This window comes from Phasianus colchicus, chromosome 3 (genome assembly GCF_987193195.1).
Source record: "Phasianus colchicus chromosome 3, bPhaCol1.hap1.1, whole genome shotgun sequence".
Classification (NCBI taxonomy): Eukaryota; Metazoa; Chordata; class Aves; order Galliformes; family Phasianidae; genus Phasianus; species Phasianus colchicus.
In genome coordinates, this window is record NC_143438.1 from 95,934,959 (window position 1) to 95,956,302 (window position 21,344).

Sequence of the window (21,344 nt, forward strand, 5' to 3'; positions counted from 1 at the left end):
GCCGTGCTCTGCGGGTGGGTTGGGATGCAACAGGCAGGGATCAAGATACTCCTCCTGTCCTCCTTCCAAGCTTATCTCCATGTAAGGACGAGCAGATGTGCAGAAACAATGACCAAGTGTTGAATGAGCAAGTGAGAGAACTTAACTAATTAGTGATATATGCTTAGCTAGCAACAATTGACGTTTATCCAGTGTCCATATGTTTAGTTGAGCATTGGGAAGATTGTGAACCTGCAGCTCTCAGCCAATGAGGAGCCAGGGGAGAAAGAGATAAGTGTCAAGTAACAGGGCATAAAAGATGTAACGCTGTTTTCTGCGTGCTCTCCTGCTTGCAGGAGGCCCGGCATTGCAATTGCAAATAAAATCTGCTTTATCAGAGATACCGTCCTGGAAAATTATTTGGATATTTCCAACACATTGCCTTCCCTTTCCCCTTCCCCTTCCCCTTCCCCTTCCCCTTCCCCTTCCCCTTCCCCTTCCCCTTCCCCTTCCCCTTCCCCTTCCCCTTCCCCTTCCCCTTCCCCTTCCCTTTGCCCTTCCCCCTCCCCCTTCCCTTCCCTTTCTCCTTCCCCTCCCCTTCCCCTCCCCCTTCATCCCTCTGTCCCACCCCCTTACCCCCTCTTCCTCCCTCTTCCCTTCCCCTTCCTTCCTTCCTTTCTCTCCCCCCCCCTCCTTCCTTTCTCTCTCTAGCAGCTGTTAATGTAAATGCCTGTAATGCACCTCTGTCCCTCCTACCCACTACTCTGGCAGACACTGATCCCGTAACATCCGTGCTGACAAGCTGATCTAAGTGTAGACCAGATCATCCCTAAATGACTGCTGTGACATTTGGCTTTGTCTCTCTCTGTATGCCATGCCCAAGTCACCCCCTAGCAGCCTTTTAATACGACGCATGTACTTGGTTAAGAACTGACTGAACAGAAGATCATCTTGTCTGACCAGAAAAGAATGACAGGATGAACAGTTTTGTGCTCGTGCTTCTTGGAGGTTTGTGACACCACCTGAACCAGCTGCACTGATTGCTTTTTTCAGGTTCCTAAAGAAAGTCTGGGGAGGCGAGTGACCGTACATCAGTTTAACAGGGTTGACCAGCCAGGGCTGTCTCCACCAGGTCCCAGCTACTGGTGGCAGCCGCCTGGTAGAGTGTCTGCACTGGGGTTTTTCCAGCAGATGCCAGTGGCTGCCAGCCAGCAGGAGCCCCACACACCCCTTAGGACCACGGCCATGTATAGATGTGTGTGTAGCAGTGGGAGACAATGGGGCATCATTCATCAAGATAGGAAGGTCCTCCACAGAAAGCAAGGGTACTTAGGTACAGCTGCAGGGCAGTTTGTGACAAGAAGTTTCTTGCAGCTACGTGCAGAAGCTTGAGGCAGTTTACTTGTGCTCCCAGGCTAATACAAGCCCTTTCCCAGGGGCTTCTCACCTCCTCAGGCTGTGACCTGTATTCTTCCACGCAGTCAGTATCAACTTGCAGAATACATAATAATAGGCTGTTAGAAGCCCCTTTGGCCTGCTGTTCTGTTTCCATTATCCAGTTGGTAGGAAAGGTAAAAATGACTGGAGGTCACTGGGCTCCCTTTGCTCCCTGAGACCAGAGTAAGAACCTCAATTTTCAGAAACTCATTTATTTGATTTATTAGCCTCAATCCCAATTAGCTTGTATTTCTGCTGTTAGTAAGATGGTTACACGGACTGCTAACTCAGCTGCTGGAAACAAACAGGTATCGACAGTGACTGGAAGAGCAGCTGAGGTCACCCACTGCAGTGGTTTACCCAGCAGACAGCGCAGGGATGACTGCTGTTTGCCTTCTACACTGACTACCTGGATAAACGGCTGGACTGCAATTCTTACAACTGCTGGTTGTGCTGCCCCTGGGAGGCTGTGGCAGGCTGGAGAAATTGGTCTTCAGGATTCTCATGCAGTTCAGTGCTGAAAAACGCCAAGTTTTGCACTGAGGGATCAGCAAGTTTGCTGCTGACGCCAAGCTGAGTGGTGTGGCTGAGCGGTGGGAGGAAGGGATGCCATTCAGAGGGACCCCGAGAGGCTGGAAAGGGGGGCCTGGGTCAACCTGATGAGGTTCAACACAACAGAGTGCGAGGTTGGGCACTTGGCCGGAGGAATGCCAGGCATCCACACGGCGGGAGGAGCGGTCCTGGAGAGCAGCCCTGCACTGAAGGACCTGGGGGTCCAGTGGGTGAAAAGCTGAACGTGAGGCAGCAGGCTGTGATGGCAGCTCGGACAGCAAACGGGGTCCAGGGCTCCATCAGCAGTGACAAGGAGCTGAGTGTCCCACTCTGCTCTGCTCTTGTGAGGCCCCGTCTGCAGCGCTGCGCCCAGGGCTGGGGGTCCCAGGACAGGAAGGACAGGGAGCTGCTGGAGAGGGGCCAGAGGAGCACGGAGATGAGCAGGGCTGCAGCACCTCCGTACAAAGACAGGCTGAGGGAGCTGGGCTCGTTCAGCATGGAGAAGAGAAGCTGCGGGGTGAATCAGTGCAGCCTTCAGCACAAGGGAGCCTACAGACAGCAGGGGAGTCAGCTCTTGGGAAGGGGAGATGGCAGCAGGACAAGGGAATGGTTGGAATTGAGGGAGGGCAGATTTCAGTTGGATGTGAGGGGGAAGTTGTTTGCTGTGAGAGCGGTGAGGTGCTGGAACAGCTGCCCAGAGAGGCTGTGGATGCCCCGTCCATCCCTGGAGGTGTTGGAGGCCAGGTTGGATGGGGCCCTGGGCAGCCTGGTGCAGTGTCAGTATGGAGCTTGGTGGCCCTACATGCAGGAGGGAGGTTGGAGCTTTGTGATCCCTGGGGTCCCGTCCACCCCAGGCCATTCTGTGATTCTGTGATGTCACTCTTGATAAATAAAATCCAGAGGTGTTCAGCTTGAAATGTGAATGACACAGCAGGCTGCTATTCCTGTCTGCCTCTTACTTTTCAAGTGAAAAACTACAGCAAGAAAAAAAATAAAAGAAAGCAAAGATTGAAGGAAAAAAGAAAAGAAAGCAAAGATTAAAATGAATGTATGGTACTCATTGTTAAGACCAAAGATCAAATATCTCGAGTGCATATATTGTTTGAAGAGTTTGGTTGCTTGCTCATTTATTTTCTGTCCTTTGCAGTCTAGCAGAAGGTAAAGTCAATGAAGTCTGTGCTGTATTTGAGATTTTGGAAATCGAAGTTGCTGGAGGAGTTGGCCTTCGCCAGTTCGTTGTACGGTGCCCATAAATACAGTCTGCGGCGTCAGCTGCGTCCGTGCCTCCTTTCGTCCTCACACAGCATCAGCCGCCCCGACCGCTTCTGAGGCTACCTGGCTGCAGCCGGCGATGCCCAGCAAGGCTGCTGACACAGCATCACTGGCGAGGAGCAGAGGGGTGTTCCTTCATGCCGGTACCCGCGTTTGAAGGGGCTGTGAGAGCTGCGGGCGCCCCGCTTTCCTCCTGCTGGCGCAGCCTGCGCCGTGCGCGCGCCATGTCCTGGCTGCACCGCCGCTCTCGAAGCAGCTGCTGCTGCTGCTCCCTCAGCTCAACCTGGGCTTCCTTGAGGACCTTCGAGCACTGGATGAGCCCCAGCAGCTCCTGGCGCAGACGGCGGTTCTCAGCTTTCACTTGTTGGATGTGCTGCATTAGGGACCGTATTGCTGCCTCCTCCGCTCTCTTGGCGAGGAGCAGGATCTTCTGGCGAGAGTCCTCCTCGCGATCGGCTTTGGCCTGCAGAAACCTGCTCTTGATTTTGTGCATTTCTTCCGAGTGGCGGATCTTCGTTACCAGCAGTTCCTTCTCCAGCTCTTTGATCTTCTTCGTCTGTTCCAGCTGCAGGTCTTTGAAAGGCTGCAGGTCTTCAACCTCGTCGCGCATAAGAGAATACTTCGCCTCCATCTCCGTCAGACAGTTTCTGACCTGCTTTTCTTTTTCTGCGTACTGTGAGACGAGCTCCTCTTTCTGCTGCTGGACCCGAGACAGATCGGCTTCATTCTGCTCGCTCAGTGTTATCAGCAGGTTCTGACACTTCTGGCTGTGTTTCGACAGGTAGGAGAGATAAACGTTACTCTCCCTCCGATTCCGCTTGGCTTCCTCTTCGAGGAATCGATTCTCCCGCAGGAAACGCTCCACTCTTCGCACGTACGTGTCCATGTGTTCTGCAAGGACCTCGCATTCCTTCTGCAGGTATGAATTCCTCTCTCTGACAAGCGCTTCCACGGCACTTTTGGATGCATCTCCACTTTTGATTCCTTGTAATTCTTCCTTGTTTCCTGTTCTCACTTCCTTATTTTTCCCGGCACCAACGCTGTCCTGTTTACTCTGTTTTGCCTTGGATGCCATGTTCCACGGTGGGATATCAGCCTTTGGCGAACTGCAATGGGATGGAAGATGATACATTTTGATTAAGCACTTGTACTGCACACATGAACATGACTTTTTCTCCCCAGCCGTGCCATTTTATGTCCTTCTGATTTCAACCGCTGTGTCAGCCACTCGTCCCGGCTTTGTATCGCCACATAAGGGTGGAATCGTCCCTTCATCCAGCTTGTCCATGTTGAACGAGACCTGATCAGCACCGAACCCTGGGAAACACCGACTCACAGAATCACAGATGGTTGGGTTGGAAGGGACCCAAGGATGACGAGGCTCCGACCCCCACCAATGCAGGGCCACCAACCTCCACATTTCACAGCAGCCCAGGCTGCCCAGGGCCCCATCCAACCTGGCCACCAACACCTCCAGGGATGGACGGGGCATCCACAGCCTCTCTGGGCAGCTGTTCCAGCACCTCACCGCTCTGTGTAAGGAACTTCACACTGCTGGTTACAGGCATCCTACCAGACTGGCTGATCACCACCCTCTGAGCTCTGCCAGTCCGCCAGTTCTCCGTCCACCTCAGCATCCACTCATCTGTCCTGCACTCCTTAAGTTCATAACCAGGAGTGGGAGACGACGGTGTCAAACACCTTGCTGAAGCCAAGTCACATCCATTGCTCTGCCTCTGTCCACCCAGCCAGCGATGATATCACCGAAGGCTACTCGAGCATGATTTCCCCTTGGCAAACCCTCGTTGACTACACCTGATAACCTTCTTCTCTTCCAGTTGCTGGAATGGCATCCAGAACAAATTGTTCCTCTGTCACATTTCCAGGTGAGCTGCCTGGCCTGCAGTTTCCCAGATCCTCCTTGCCAGGAGCGACGCTGGCTTTCCTCCAGACCGGAGACTCCATACCCAGACTGGGGCCCCCATATCCCGAACTGGAGACCCCGTAAGTCAGACCGGGATGTCCATAACTCAGGCTGAAGACATATATCCCAAACTGGAGACCCATTAACTCAGACTGGAAACCCATAACCAAGACTGATGACCCCATGGGACTCCCTAAATCAGACTGGGGACCCCATAGCCCAGACTGGGACCCAATAACGCAGACTGGGGACCCCATGAGTTTAGGTTGGATATCAGGAAGAACTTCTCTACAGAAAGGGCTGCTGAGCAGTGCAGTGGCTGCCCAGGGAGGTGGTTGGGTCACCACCCCTGGCTGTGTTTAACAACCACCTGGATGTGGTGCTCAGGGCTGTGATTTAGCAGAGGGCTGTTAGAGTTGGGGCAGGATGGTTGGGCTGTGGTTGGACTCGGTGATCTTTGAGGTCTTTTTCAGCCCGAACAATTCTATGATTCTATGCTGACAACCTCCTCTCACTGGCTGTACTCTAGCAGGGTGCTTGGAGCAAATGACAGACAAAGGTCAGCCTTAATTCATCATTATTAAACTGAGCCAGGGCAGGTTTGGGTTGGATGTGAGGAGGAAGTTTTCCACCCAGAGGTGGTGAGGCACTGGAACAGGTTGCCCAAGGAGGCTGTGGATGCCCCATCCCTGCAGGCATCCAAGGCCAGGCTGGATGTGGCTCTGGGCAGCCTGGGCTGCTGGCTGGTGACCTGCACACAGCAGGGGTTGGAACTGATGAGCGCTGTGCTCCTTTGCAGCCCAGGCCATGCAGGAATCTGTGATCATTCTGTGAAGGGATGATTCTAGCTGCTGAAGCCTTGCCTCTTGTATTTGCACGATAGCAGCCAAAAGATAGAAGCTAATAACTTGCAGCTTGCCAGAGCAATCTTCTGCAGTAAACCTTGGGCTGCCCAAAAGCTGTTTGAGCGTTGAAGGGCAACCTGCTCCGGGCGTCCCTGCTTGAGCGAGGGGTTGAATAGGTGACCCCCAGGAGTCCTGCCAACCTCAGCCATTTTGTGACTCTTTGCAACTCTGAGGGTAATGGAATGGGAATGCAAAAGGCTCAGGGAGCTCCTCAGGGAAGCAGTAATTCGTCAAGTAATTAGACATAATTTTTGTGTCGTCAGTGATGGAGGGAATTGTCGAGATAGCAGTGAATGGCAGTGTGGTTATTTGGATGTAAATTCAGGCTGTGAGCCCACAGTCCTGTTACAGAATTTGCTATTTTTTAAGCAGGCGTTTCATCAGAGGTTTTTAGCATTCAGCATTATGTGTTAAGACTGCTGAGTGCCTGCAGCGTGCAGGACAGCTCAGTGCACAGCAGATACCGAGGGAAGGAAAACAGATTAACGATTGTTACGTTACAGACAGTCAGAAATACAGGAGTGAACTGTACGCTGCATGCTGAATTTCTCAGTTGTTCCAAAGAGGAAAAGGATGTCAAGGATGCGGAGCCAGAAGTCTGATCAGACTCACGTTTTTCACGAACATTTGTAAATGAAACTTATCGCATCCTGCTGGGACTGGTAGGCCCTTTTAAAGAAAGTATGCAAAATTGGAGCAGATAGGTGAAGAAAATAGAAGAAATATATTGGTTAAAAATCTCTTGTCGGAGTAACAGCAGAACGGGGGCCAAGCTGGGAATGTGGCAGCTGTATGAGGAGCGGGGGAGGGATAGGGAGACATAAGCAACATAAGAATCTGTGCTGTGGTGTTTTGGGGAACAGGTTCCAAAGAGCTGCAGGGTGGCAGAGTGGCAAACAGCAGAGCTGAGTTAAAGCTGGTGATGTGGTTTGATGGGAAGGGAACCGCAGAGCTCCACGAACGTCAGAGAAATGGCTAAACCTGCACTGAGAAATGCTGAGGCTGCAATTAGACAAAACGCCTTGGGAACAACGCCCGAACACCAACCTTTCCTGCTGTCGTGGTCGTCACAGCGGTGCCATGTAGCCCCTTCTGGCTGCTCCTGGCTCTCCGGACAGCATCTCCTTGCAGCCACCGAGCTGCGAGCCGCTGTGTTTGTAAGCCGTGTGCGTCCATGGTGATGAAATGCTGCGAGGTCACAAGAGCTGGGACTGAGGTTCTCAGAGCCGATTCTGTTCATGGCTGCGTTGCGAGGACTCTGACACTCCTGCTTACCTACAGGACTCAAGTTAGCAGAAGCACGAGGGCAGTTTGGCTTATATGATTTTTTTTGTGGCCACTACATTGACAGGCTTCAGCTGCCTCTTAGGATTTACTGTAGGAAAAGTTACGTCTGCAGCCAGGCTTCTCCTTCAGAATTACATGCCAGTATTTACTCAAGCACTTTCCTATCAGCACCTGAAGGGAGCCTACAGACAGCAGGGGAGTCAGCTCATGGGAAGGGGAGATGGCAGCAGGACAAGGGAATGGTTGGAATTGAGGGAGGGAGATTTCAGTTGGATGTGAGGGGGAAGTTGTTTGCTGTGAGAGCGGTGAGGTGCTGGAACAGCTGCCCAGAGAAGCTGTGGGTGCCCCGTCCATCCCTGGAGGTGTTGGAGGCCAGGTTGGATGGGGCCCTGGGCAGCCTGGGCTGCTGTGAAATGTAAATATCCAGATTATTTTATTCAGTCACTTTTACACACATCTCATGTTTTGAAGACCAAACTCACCCGCTGATGAAACAAGTGCTGTGTCAACGCATCCTACGTCAGTGAGGACGTGAGGAAAATGGAACGGGATGCCCAGAATCACAGAATGGTTTGGGTTGGAAGGAACCCCAAGGATCACGAAGCTCCGACCCCCACCGCAGGCAGGGCCACCAACCTCCACATTTCATTCCTGCTGATTTTATCTGGCACCTGTGGTTCCTACTGAAACCACTATGAAGTGTCTGAAAGTTCCTGCTTACACCTCAGGTGACTTCTGCTTCCCTAAGCCCTGAGCTGCAGCTTTTCCCGAGCGCCGTGCGGAGCAGCACTGCCAGTACAATTCCTCCTCGGTACAGAAGGCATTGCTGTCGATGACATTATTTTGTAATCCTTGCACTTGTCCTGCTAATACACCTGCAGGTTTTCCACTCGAGGCAAAATAACTTCAACTTCTGCTGCTGGATTTACTCCAGAGCCTTCGCACAACATTGCTGCTTTTTTTGGTGCCAGTTACTTCTGATAAGCAGAACATGCATGAGGCTGGATTTTTTTTTAGAGCAGAATTTAACTAAGCAATTATCTAACTAATTGAAACGGTTATATTGCCATCTCTACGTAACAGCTTTGCTGCCACTGCGTTAAGTGTCACTGTGACGTAACGCAGCCACTTCCCAGGTAGCACGGCGTGGCTGCAGATGTGCATTATAGAATCATAGAATCACCAAGACCTAAAAGGTCTTTTCCATCCAGTCCAACCGCTCACCTATTACCAATGGCTCCCACTATTCCCACGGCATCACAGAAAAGAAGACAGTAATAGTGAAAAGGCTTTATCCAGCCTTCTGGGGGATTTCTTTTTCAGGCAGTTCAGGCTCACAAGAGCTAAGCTAATTAAACTTTAATACAGAAAATATTTTCAATCAGTTATTTTGATATCAGTAAATGCTATGATGATTTTTTCCATTCTCATCCTGAAGAAGAATCAGTTAGCAAACCAATTAGCTTGTCAGAGTATAAAGCTCTTCTATAAGCACTTAGCGCACGTTTGGTGTTTGGTCGAAGCTTTCCTTGGTTTTCTTCGCCTTTTTTTAGTTTTACGTTATTTTCTCCCCCCTCAGCCTCTACATAACTTCGCGTTTTTCCTCTGCCCCCGCGAGAAAGAGAACGGAGCGCCAGAGGCTGCGCTGCGGCTCCGCGTCAATCCGGCCGCAGTTGTTGTTTCCGCGGTCTCCGGTGCCCCCTGGTGGCCGATCGGTGGAATTGCAGCCGTCTACGTTTGGTGCCGCAGGCAGCAAGGCGCATGCGCCGTGGCACGCGGAAGGGACGCACGTACGTTCTCGTCGCTCTGCGCAGCAAATCTACCGAACTTTGTGATAGTCAGTCCTCCGGGTAATAGTGCGCATGCGCCAAGAAACTTATAAATAACATTAATTTCTAGAACGCCTTAAGGTGCGGGCGAGCAGTCAATTCTTGGACCGCTGTCTTAGCAATACTTTCCTCTCTTCCAATCCGCAGTGCTCCTTGTTTATTTCCTCGGGCAGCCTGCACTCGAGCCAGCCTCTGGAACAGACTATTGTGGTTCCCAGGGCACCCTGCGCCCATCGAAAGCGTAATGAGTCGAAAATAACGCATGCGCAGTACAGTGCAGAGATATGCGCATGCGTAATGATTTACCGAGACTCGCACCTGCGCAGTGCTGTGCCGCGAGGGGCGCATGCGCAGCGCCGTGCAGGAACAAGCGCATGCGCATTGCGGAAACGGGTCTGGCGCATGCGCAGTGATGTGCCGAGATTGCCTAATACGCAGTGCTGTGCCGAAACTAGCGCATGCGCAGTGCAAGACTGGCGCGTGCGTACTTCCTTCTCGAGACTTGCACATGCGCAGTGCGATGCCGAGAGTGGCGCTTGCGTGGTGCTGCGCCAATGCTTGGGCATGCGCAGTGCTGTGCCGTGAATGACGCATGCGCAGTGCAGTGCATATTCAGGCGCACGCGCAGTGCAGTGCTGAATCAGGCGCATGCGTAATGCCGTGCCGAGAGTGGCGCTTGCGCAGTGCGGTGTGGAGACTCGGGCATGCGTAATGCTGTGTCGACAGTGGCGCATGCGTAGTGCCGAGACGATACTAGCACATGCGCAGTGCAGTGCCAAGAGTGACACATGCGCACTGCTGTGCGGAGGCTGGGGCATGCGCAGCGCGGTTTCGAGAGCTGCATTTGCGCAGTGAGGTGCAGAGGCTTGAGCATGCGCAGTACTGTGTCTGGAGTGGCGCATGCGTAAAGCAGTGACCAGTTCGGCGCACGTGTGTTGCTTTCCCGGCACTTGGTGTGGGGTTGCTGCCGTGTCGGTGCTGCTGCGCGCCGGTATCGCGAACTTCCGAGCTGCTCGCGTTCCACTGTCGCTAAGAGGGCTTTTAAACGGCTGGGGGACGGTGCAGGGCTGGGGGTGGAAGGGGCTGTGTGCTACTTCATCGTAGCTGTGAGGAAGTTGGGTGCCACGAGGCGCTGAGGGGCAGCTGTGAGCCGAACCGGTCCGTTCCCGGGCGGCTCGGGCATAAAACGGCGGAAATAGACGAGGGGCATCCTGGATTGGAACCAGATTGTTGGACCAGACGACCTTTAGGGGTCCCTTCCAACTCAAATATCATTATTTTATGATAATGTACATTTTGTGATTAGAAGGGGAGAATATCGCTGGGCCGGCGGTCCGAGAATCGACTGTTTGCCCGTCCCCGTAGTGGTCTGTCGAAACAATTGCTATCTTTAAGTTGTCGGGCGCGTGTCCGCTATTACCTGGAGGACCGATCACCATAGAGAGCGGCGGATTAGCTGCGCAGAGCGGTTAAAACGTCACTTCCGCATTTCTGCGCGCGTGCGTTTTGCTGCTTGCGGGACTGAGCAGCGGGCAGCGCAGTTCCGCGCATTGGCCACGAGGTGGCAGCAGAGACCGCGGGAAGAACTCCGGCGGGATCGACGGGGACCCGCGGCGCCGTCCGTGGCGGTCCGTGCTGTGTTGTGGTGGCGGGGAAGAACACGAAGGTAGAAGGAAGGGGAAAAGACGAAGACAACAGAGGGAACAGACTCCAGACCCTGGAAAGCTGTGCTTATGAGTATCTGTTTAAAAAAAAAAAAAAAAAAAAAAAGGTGTTTTTTTTTTCTTTTTTGCCAGCATCCATTGCATTGCTTTTTAAATGTTCATGTACCAATATGTAACTGCCCAGCAAATTTAATGATAACGAAATAAAGCACTTTGGCAGACAGCACAGGGCTATACTAATGTTTGCTCAGCCTCTGCCTTGTTCATATTTTAATGTATTTTTTTCCAAGGCCTTTCTTCAACTCCAGGTTTTATTTTTGGCTTTTTATTCTTTTTAATGCTATAAAATGGGCAGTTTAGTCCCTAGCAGGTCTACACAGGCAGTCACAGCACAAAGCTGCAGTTCTGAGATTTGTGTGGACCATTACAGTGTTTCCACAGAGATTAACGAAGTTCTCCACCTAAGTTTACAGATGGAAAACATTAATTCACTTGCACAGAAAGAATCGATGTGTCACAGCTGCCATCGGCAGGACGGCCAGAGAGCTGTGCAGGTCCATCAGGCTCAGCTGCAGCTTTTCATCTGCCCTTCTCTGGTCCTCCTGCAGCTGGACAGATAGCCCACAAGGGCACGGGGGACGCAGACCCCCCTGCCAGCCGCAGCAGTCGCTCCTGCCAGTGCTCCCTTTCCTCCTGACCATTCCCAGTTTGCAGGCTGGAGCCCTGTGTGGCAGAGGAGGAGAGAGCTGCAGGCAGAAGGAAAACAGTTTGCTGGGATTCCTCCAGCCCGCTGCCAGATGTCTTCTCTGGCATTTTGGGGATGGGTAGAGAACTGTGGGAGCAGCTTCGAGGCTCTGGGCAGTAAGGAAGGCAGCAAAGATGCAGCTTCAGGCAGCGGACTCTGAGCTGGAGCGGTGCAGCCAGGCACGGCTGCACAGCTCACAGTCTGGACACACGGAAGAAGTTCGTCCAGCTGAGGGCTGCAGGGCTGTCCTTACCAAGCACTCCCCCATGCTGCAGTTCTGCATGGGCACCGATTGCTCAAGCTCTTCTCACTGCAGGAGCTCAGAAGCGACAACAGCCCCGACCCCAAACCAGGCAGGTAATGACAACATACACACACAGATACACACCCGATACAGAATCTGGCACTCTACAGTCCTCCCAGAGCTTGTTGCTGCTTTTTAGGCTGCTCCACCGCTATTCTGTCCTTTTCCCTTCATTCCCCTATGTCTTGCCCCCTTCCTTCATCCTGTGCCTTCCCCATTCCTTTTTCAGGCTTCCTCCTTTCTTTCCTCACTTCCTTCCCCATCCCTTCCCCCTGCAACGGCCTGTGTTCTGCTGCTGTTTCAGCTGACAATCCTGAAACCACACTTTTCAAAGACATTGGATCAGATCGCATACTGTCACTGATTTAGAAAATAAAACAAGTGCAGTATTATGTACGGATAACAAACTCCTACCTGCTTGAAAAACAGTAGCAGCTCCTCATCCTGGAGTGTCACCATCACCCCCACATTGGGCTGGCACTGCTCATCTGCCCCGCAGTGCTGCTCAAACTCCTGGCACAGCCTGCTATCTCCCTGTGTCACCTCTAACGTGTCACCTCCACGTGTCACCTCCTCTCTCCTCTGTAGTTCTGACCCCACGCGTAAACCCCATGTCCCTCCGTGTCCCCCCATGTCCCTGTGTCCCCATATGCCCTCTCATGTCCCCTCAAGTCCCCCCATGTCCCCTGCCCCACTTCACTCCATGCCGATGTTGTCGGGTTGAGGACAGGGATGCCTGTGGGAGTGGAGTCCAGGGAGACGTTGCTGGCCATGCGCAGTGGGGTGATGGTGTCCTCGGGGCATGGCTGTGACAGTGGGGCGGGGGTAGCACCCCACAAGTGGGGATCATTGCCCCCAGAATGGGGCTTGTGCTCCCTGCATGTGGGCAAGTTGTACGGGGAGTGCGTTCTGGAGATGCTTTGTCTGTTCTCCAGATCTGCAGTGACTTCAGCAATCCCACGTGGTGCCGCAGCAGAAATGGGTCCTGCGGTACGTCAGTGATCTGTGACTTGAGGAGCGCAGGGGCTGCACGAAGTACGCACGCTGCAGCCTCCCTACTTCTTTGGGTTTTGGGATTGATGTCTGAGCCAAAAGGCTACACGCTGCCATACAGGCAGGTGCCAAGTTCACCCTGTCATTGAGGACACCAAATCCCCTATGTATTAGAAATTTCACCAATTGCCATTGAGGACAGACTGGAATCAAAATATGTGGGTCATCATAGCTCGTCCATTGATAAAGCTCCCCTTGCTGGACAGGCAGACCCAATTGGCTGCTGGTCATTACTTTTTTTTTTTTTTGCTTCATGCCTTTATGGGAACTTTGAGATCACAGCCAGAAGCAGTGATGGAGCACCTGGTGAGGGGTGTAGCCCTGCAAGCACAGGTGGAAGCAATGCACCTGTGGGACCAGGTGGGGCTGAGCCTCGTTCCACCCCTCCCTCACCTCATTTGAGGGCCCAAAGGCAGTGCCTCTTTCTGGTGACTTTCTCTGGGGGTTGCTGGGTGAGCTCTGCTTCTTGGAAAGCGGTAAGTGATTCTTTCTTTATTCTAGGGTTTTGATCTCTGCCTTTCTGTGGGGATCCTAGGCTGGTTTAGAGTAGCTATATTTGTTATGCCTGTCCTTATGATGCCCTTCAATTGTTTTTTGAGGGAAGCGAAGGGGGTCTCTCCCTTTCTCTGAACTGGTAATGCAGGGGATGGTGTACATTCCTTTCTTTTGCTCTTATCTCATTTTTGGAATGCTTCAATCAGCCCCAAGGTAACACTGGTTGGCTGACTGTTCATTGTAACTCTGGAAATGCCTGGAGCTAATGCTCTTTTCCATAAGGGGATTCTGCCTTCTCCAGATCTTCTTTGCAACTCTTTTTAAGCTCAGTACTTCTCGTGAAGTCTCTGTTCCCTCTTTTGTGATTCTTATTGCAAAATCTCCAACCTGAGGCTCTAAACTTGGTTTGTCTGCAACCATGTTGTCCCAACCCGTTTTATGACATGTACCCTCTGTGTCCCCCTCCACGTTCCCTCTGTGTCCTCACATCCCACCTGTGTCTTTGTGTCCTCCCTGTGTCCTCTCCCCACGTCCCCCTTGTTTCCTGTGCCACATATTAATTCCACCCATGCAGAGTGTTGTTTAGGGGCATGTATTTAAATTATGTTCTGTGTCTCTTTGGATCTCATTCTGTTTTGCAGCTCAGTGGGGTTTAAGGGTTTCTGGGGCTCTTCTGGTTAGTGGTTTAAGCACTGTGAAATCTGTGGAGCAGAGCCCCTCATGAGCCCCTTGTTCATGCATCACTTGTATGCAGGTGGATTTCGTGATGGCTGTTGGAAGCTCAGTTGAAGATGGAATGGGGGTTACAAGGGGCTCTCTGGGGTCTGTTCTTCCAGCCCAATAAGCTACGTGGCTGGTGATAGAGTATGGTGCATCTATCAGGCTGGGACCTGAGCTTAAGAAAATCCCTGGGCCCCAGTGGCCATTTTCTTCATCCTCATTTAGTGAAATACAGTCGCTACTACTCAAGCATAGTGAACACAAGTATTCTGTTCCTGTTTTTGTCTGGTTCTCTCCTAGATCTCCCTTACAAATTTGTTAGTAGTAACAGATGCCAGGGCATAGTTCTGAGAGCATGCTGTGGCCGACCACCCTGGATTCCTATGGTTTTTTCTGTTTCTTGCAGATCTTGCTTTGTATTTATAGGAAATGTATTTATAGGAAAGATTGCCCTCTTCTGGACCACTTTGTCAGGATCACCCCAGATCTCCATCCTAATTGTCAGGGGATGCTCTTAGTTTTCTAATCTGTATGATACCCAATCCCCCCCCCCCCCCTTCCTTCCATCCCCTGACTCACATTAAATAGCAGCTATGCTATTCAAATTGCAGCTATGGGACCCAACAGTGTGATGAAACAAGGCCTCTGGTCTGCTGAATACTGGGACTGTTACAGAGAGGCTCTATGACTGATATGGATCTTCCTGATTGGACTACTTGGTGAGTTTCCCCAGAGCTGCTGAGTGTGGAGGCTTCCCTGCCTGCCCTGATTGCCATCAATGTCTTTTGTGTCATTGTGCCTCATGGCTTCAGGTATCATACCATAGACTTCTTAGAGTCGGAAGGGACCATCTATGATGATCTAGTCCAACTCCCCCACAAGGAACAGGGACATCCACAGCTAGATCAGAGCCCAATCTGGCCTCACCTTGGAAGGGACAGGGCGTCCAGCACATCTCTGGGCAACCTGTTCCACTGCCTCACCACCAGTGCTGTAAAAGATATTTTCCTTATATCTAACCTAAATTTTCCTTTGTTCTTTCCTTTTGCTCCCCTTTAAGTATTGAAAGGCTGTTACTAGGTCACCTTGGAGCCTTCACTTCTGCAGGCTGAACAGCCCCAGCTCTCTCAACCTGTCCTTGGAGAAGGGGTGTTTGATCCCTTGGTTCTTTTTTTTTTTGTGGCCATTCTCTGGATGTGCTCCAACAGGTTCGTGTCTCTTGTGCTCAGAGGACTCTACATCTGGACACGATCCCTGGATACAGGATTGTGCAGAATATGGACTCACATAAGGGAAGCCTCTTTACTTCACAAGTCCTACAGGAGCTAATGAGAACTTCAGAAATGAAGTGGGAGCTCCATACTCCATGGCACTCAGCCTTTTCAAGGAAAGTAGAATGAATGAATCGGATGTGAAAAAGCACTTGTCAAAATTGATTTTAGAGACAAAATTACCTGGACAAAGTGTTTACCTTTAGCCCTTGTCAGAATACGAACCGCTCCCAGAAAACACTGGTGGTGTGACTCTTTGCAAGAAAGACACAGAGATTGCACCCCTCAAATGGTAGTGGACCCTCTCCCTTGCCGCAGTCAAGCTGAGAGAGCTAACTTGGCAGAGGAGGAATGGCAGCAGGTCCCAGCTTGGTGATGCAGGCAACCCCCATCCCGACCTACCTCGGTTCCCCAGGTGCCTCTATGTAATAGGTTTGAAGCCCTGAAACTGGAGGATGCGGTGGCTGAGGATGAGGTGGGAGAACTGCCTCCAAGCGTTCCCAAGGAGAGGCATCCAGCTCCACGCTTAAAGACTGCCTCCTCCATTAAAGAAAGGAGGGTGATAGTCATAGGAGACTCCCTTCTAGGAGGAACTGAAGGCCCAATATGTCAGCCTGCCCCCACCCGCAGGGAGGTGTGCTGCCTCCCTGGGGCCCGGGTCAGGGATATTTCTAGGAAACTTCCTAGTTTGATCTGCTCCTCTGATTATTATCCCTTATTGATAGTCCAGGCTGGCAGTGATGAGGTCACTGACGGAAGCCTGAGGACTATAAAAAATGACTTCAGGAGACTGGGGAGGTTAGTTGAAGGAGCAGGCGTATAGGTAGTATTTGCCTGTATTCCTACAGTGGCAGGGAAGGATGCTGAGACGACCAGAAGAACACACCTTATAAACACGTGGCTGAAAGGCTGGTGCAAAAGCAAGAATTTGGGGTTCTTTGATCATGGGGCGGCCTACTCGGCACCTGGCCTGGGGTCTGTTGATGGGTCTCACCTGTCGCGAAGGGGGAAATGGATCCTTGCCCAGGAGCTGGCAGGACTTGTAGAGAGGGCTTTGAACTAGATATGAAGGGGGTAGGGGATAAAACCAGGTCTGCTAGAGATGAGCCTGGGGGAGCGGCAATGGGATTAGGGATGAGGCGAGGGGCTCGGCTGAAGTGCATCTACACCAATGCACGCAGCATGGGCAACAAACAAGAAGAGTTGGAAGCCATGGTGTGGCAGGCAAGCTATGACCTAGTCGCCATTACGGAAACGTGGTGGGACTGCTCCCATGACTGGAGTGCTGCAATGGATGGCTACAAGCTCTTCAGGAAGGATAGGCAAGGAAGAAGGGGTGGTGGTGTGGCTCTGTATTTTAGAGAGTCCTTTGATGTTACTGAGCTTGTGGCTGGGGATGATAAGGTTGAATCCCTATGGGTAAAGATCAGGGGAAGGGCTGACAAGGCAGACATATTGGTAGGCGTCTGCTATAGACCACCAAACCAGGATGAAGAGACAGATGAGGTGTTCTATGAGCAGCTGGTAGAAGCTGCGAGATCGCCAGCCCTTGTCCTCATGGGGAACTTCAACTTCCCTGACATATGCTGGGAATACAACGCAGTGCAGAAGAAGCAGTCTAGGTGGTTTCTGGAGTGTATGGAGGATAACTTTCTGATGCAGCTGGTGAGAGAACCTACGAGAGGAGCTGCCCCTCTAGACACTTTTTGACCTGGTAGTCTCTGCTGGGGAGCAGACTAAACCACCCACGATTCAGGAGGAAACAGTCAGAGACCTGCTACTCCAACTGGACTGTCACAAGTCCATGGAGCTGGATGGGATTCACCCGAGAGTGCTGAGGGAACTGGTGGAGGTGACAGCCGAGCCGCTCGCCATTGTCTATCAGCGCTCCTTGTTGACTGGTGAAGTACCAGAAGACTGGAGGCTTGCCAGTGTGACTCCCATCTACAAGAAGGGCTGTAAGGAGGACCCGGGAACTACAGGCCTGTTAGCCTGACCTCGGTGCCAGGGAAGGTTATGGAACAGATTGTCTTGAGGGAGATCACGTGGCAAGTGTGGGACAACTGGGGGATCAGGCCTAGCCAGCATGGGTTCACGAAGGGCAGGTCCTGTTTGACCAACCTGATCTCCTTCTATGACCTGGTAACCCGCCTGGTGGATGAGGGAAAGGCTGTTGATGTGGTCTACCTAGACTTCAGCAAGGCCTTTGACACTGTCTCCCACAGTATTCTCCTGCAGAAGCTGGCAGTCCATGGCTTGGACAGGTACGCTCTTGGCTGGGTAAGGAACTGGCTGGAGGGCCGGGCCCAGAGAGTGGTGGTCAATGGAGCTAAATGCAGCTGGCGACCGGTCACAAGTGGTGTTCCCCAGGGGTCGGTGCTGGGGCCTGTCCTCTTCAATAACTTTATCGATGACCTGGATGAGGGCATTGAGTGCACTCTCAGTAAATTTGCAGATGACACCAAGTTGGCTGGAAGTGTCGATCTGCCTGGGGGTAGCGAGGCCCTACAGAGGGATCTGGACAGGCTGGATAGCTGGGCTGAAGCTAATGGCATGAGGTTTAATAAGACCAAATGCCGGGGCCTACACTTTGGCCACAGCAACCCCAAGCAAAGCCACAGGCTTGGGGCGGAGTGGCTAGAAGACTGTGTAGAGGAAATGGACCTGGGGGTGTTGGTTGACGCTCGGCTAAACATGAGCCAGCAGTGTGCCTGGGTGGCCAAGAAGGCCAATGGCATCCTGGCTTGTATCAGAAGTAGTGTGGCCAGCAGGAGCAGGGAAGTAATTGTTCCCCTGTACTCAGCTCTGGTGAGGCCGCACCTTGAGTATTGTGTCCAGTTCTGGGCCCCTCACTGCAAGAAAGACATTGAGGCCCTGGAGCGTGTTCAAAGAAGGGCAACAAAGCTGGTGAGGGGTCTGGAGCACAGGCCTTATGAGGAGCGGCTGAGGGAGCTGGGATTGTTCAGTCTGGAGAACAGGAGGCTCAGGGGAGACATCATTGCTCTCTATAACTACCTGAAGGGAGGTTGTAGTGAGCTGGGGGTCGGCCTCTTCTCTCGTGTAACTGGTGATAGGACTAGAGGGAATGGTTTCAAGCTGCGCCAGGGAAGATTCAGGCTGGATATTAGGAAATACCACTTCTCTGAAAGGGTGGTCAGGCACTGGAATGGGCTGCCCAGGGAGGTGGTGGAGTCCCCTTCCCTGGAGGTGTTCAAGGAACGTTTGGATGTTGTGTTGAGGGATATGGTTTAGCGAGAACCATTGCTGATAGGTGGATGGTTGGACTGGATGATCTTATAGGTCTTTTCCAACCTTAGTAATTCTGTGATTCTGTGAAAAGACTTAGGAGTATCACCATACAAAATGCTGTTTGGGTTGCTGTACTTGGGAGTGGTGAGATGCCCACTCTCGAAACCAAGGATAAGTTTCTTAAGAACTATATACTTGGATTGTCTGCTTCTCTGTTATCCCTTAAGGAATGTGGACTGTTGGCTCAAATTCCACCTCTGGAATTTCCAGTGCATGCGTTGGAGACTGGGTCCTAATACGCACCTGGAAGGAGTCAAAGCTTCAGCCCAAGTGGGATGGACCATTTCGGGTGCTGCTGCAGTGGATGGCGTCTGCCTTGACTTCAGCAATGCTTTTGATACAGTCTCCCACAACATCCTGCTAATGAAGCTGAGAAAGTGTGGGATAGATGAGTGGATAATGAGGTGGGCTGAGAACTGGCTTACTGGCTGAGCTCAGGGGGCGGTGATCGGCGGTGCGGAGTGCGGGTGGAGAGCTGTGAGTGGCAGTGCTCCTTGGGGGTGGTGCTGGGTCTGGTTGTGAAAGGTAGATTGTGTTTTTGCAATAGAAGCTTTTAGTATTTTCTGTATGTAGTATTGACCTTTGCTGAACTTATAACCCTCTTGTGAAATAGCTGTTTACCTTCCACTAAGAAAGTTGCTGAACAGAGTGAGAAGTTAAAGATTTTGGGTGTTCTGAATTGAGCCAGGCACAAAATGAGGCCAATATGCAGGGTGGAGAGAGAGAGAGCACAGGACAGAACGTGTTCACTCTTGGAAATATTGCCCTCCTATCTCCATGAAGAAGTACAAAACATACCAAAAAACAACAGTTTGGTAATGGACCTTATATGGAAATATATCATAGCAACAGCATAGGCGAGACTGTGAGTCTGAGATGCTCAACCAATGAGTGCCAGGAAAGCATTGCCTGCATAGGATTTAGAGTACAGAACGGAACAAATTTTGCTGAGTGGTGTGATTTCTCCCTTGCTAATAGGGAGCGTGTGCCTGTTATTGCAATAACAAATAAACTTTGCTGCTACCACTAAGATACTTGCCTAGCCTGAAATTTGTGACTTTGAGTGTTTCTCACATGGCCTTGTTCAATATCTTCGTCAATGACCTTGATGAGGGGATAGTGTTCACCCTTAGTAAGTACACTGAGACAAAGCTGGGAGAGAAGTGGTTGGCACACCAAAAGGCTGTGCTGCCATTCAGCAGGACCTGGACAGGATGGAGAGCTGGGCAGTAACAAACCAGATGAGGTGTAACAAAAGCAAGAGTTGAGTCTTACACCTGGGAAGAATAACTGCAAGTATCAGTAGAGGCTGGGATGTGACCCCCTGGAGAGGAGCTCTGCAGAGAAGGACCTGGGGGGTCCTGGTAGACGACAGGTTGGCCATGAGTCAGCAGTGTGCCCTGCTGGCCAAGAAGGCCAATGGGGTCCTGGGGTATATTAAAAGGAGCATGGCCAGCAGGGCAAGGGAGGTGATCCTCCCCCTCCCCCTCTGTTCTGCATGGTCAGGCCTCACCTGCAAGACTGCATCCAGTTCTGGGCTCCCTCCCTGGTACAAAACTGACAGGGATCTCCAGGAGGGAGTCCAACAGAAGGCCACGAAGATTATAAAGGCCTGGAGCATCTCCCCTGTGTGGGAAGGCTGGGTGACCTGGGTCTGTTCAGCCTTGAGGGAAGAAGACTGAGAGCAGATCTGATTAATACTTTTAAATATGTTAAGAGATCTGTGGGAACAGAAGAAGGGGAAATGGCCATAAACTGGAGCATAGGAAGTTCTGCACCAAAATGCAAAGGAACGTCTTCACAGCGAGGATGCTGAGCGCTGGAACAGGCTGCTGAGGGAGGCTGTGGATTCTCTTTCTCGGGAGATGTTCCAGACCCTCCTGGGTGCCCTACCTGTGCAGCTTGCTGTACGGAGCCCGTTGTGCAGGGGGGTTGGACTCAATGATCTCTGGGGGTCCCTTGCAACCCTGATTCTGTGATTTTATTCATTGCTTCTTGCAGCAGTCCAGTGTTTCAGAAGAGAGAAAAGCACGGTGGGCACAAACTGGATTTCTGTGGTTGGTAAAGCTGTGCTGAGAACTGGGCTGGCTGTTGCACCTGGAAATGTGTGCAAAGTCTGCAGACACAGAGGAATAACTTTTCCCTGCAGGTTGAGCTTGTCTAAGGTAGGTCATTGCTTGGTGAGCTGCTTCTTTAAAGTACCAACCTGTATAAGAAAGGTAGTTTAAAAAGCAAGCCTGCCAGTTCATTTTTACCTAAGTGATTTTTTAGCAAGGAAAGGTTTGAGATGCTGTTTGCTAATGGAAGATGGAGAGAGGAAAAGCATGTCAAAGGCGTGCTGTGCGTAGCCACCGCATAGCATCTGCACCATTTCCCCCTGCACAAAGGAGCAGCAGCTCAGCAAGCTTGGCCTGGGCCATGGAAGGGAGCAGACAAACATCTGGACCGACCCCAAGCGAGCTGGTTCTGCAGGTTGGTTGTCTTCTGCTGCTTGTCTCACATCCTGTTGCTCAGCAGTAGATTTGTTCCTGCTCAGTGCTAACAAGAAACTCACACAGCATTTTTGTTTCAGCTGTCCCAATGCTTTGATCCCTTGCT

The 21,344-nt window shown here is 51.7% G+C and overlaps 1 protein-coding gene and 1 long non-coding RNA gene across 2 annotated transcripts; one reads left to right on the forward strand and one right to left on the reverse strand.

The window, feature by feature from the left end:
• Positions 1–3,022: 3,022 nt before the first annotated feature.
• Positions 3,023–7,668, reverse strand: CCDC166 (coiled-coil domain containing 166). Its single transcript, XM_031609656.2, has 2 exons — positions 7,117–7,668; positions 3,023–4,346 (listed from the first exon to the last, which is right to left on the reverse strand). The coding sequence occupies exon 2, from the start codon at positions 4,313–4,315 to the stop codon at positions 3,347–3,349; it is 969 nt and encodes a 322-aa protein (XP_031465516.2). The 5' UTR covers positions 4,316–4,346; positions 7,117–7,668; the 3' UTR covers positions 3,023–3,346.
• Positions 7,669–13,391: 5,723 nt separating this feature from the next.
• LOC149918805 (uncharacterized) lies at positions 13,392–15,656 on the forward strand. Its single transcript, XR_016465687.1, has 3 exons — positions 13,392–13,427; positions 14,778–14,885; positions 15,375–15,656. It is a non-coding gene; the product is annotated as an uncharacterized LOC149918805 (long non-coding RNA).
• The last annotated feature ends 5,688 nt before the right edge of the window (positions 15,657–21,344 follow it).

What these genes read in the sequence shown, in the direction of transcription:
- CCDC166 (XM_031609656.2), bottom strand. Translation starts at nt 4,315, where the DNA reads ATGGCATCCAAGGCAAAACAGAGTAAACAGGACAGCGTTGGTGCCGGG.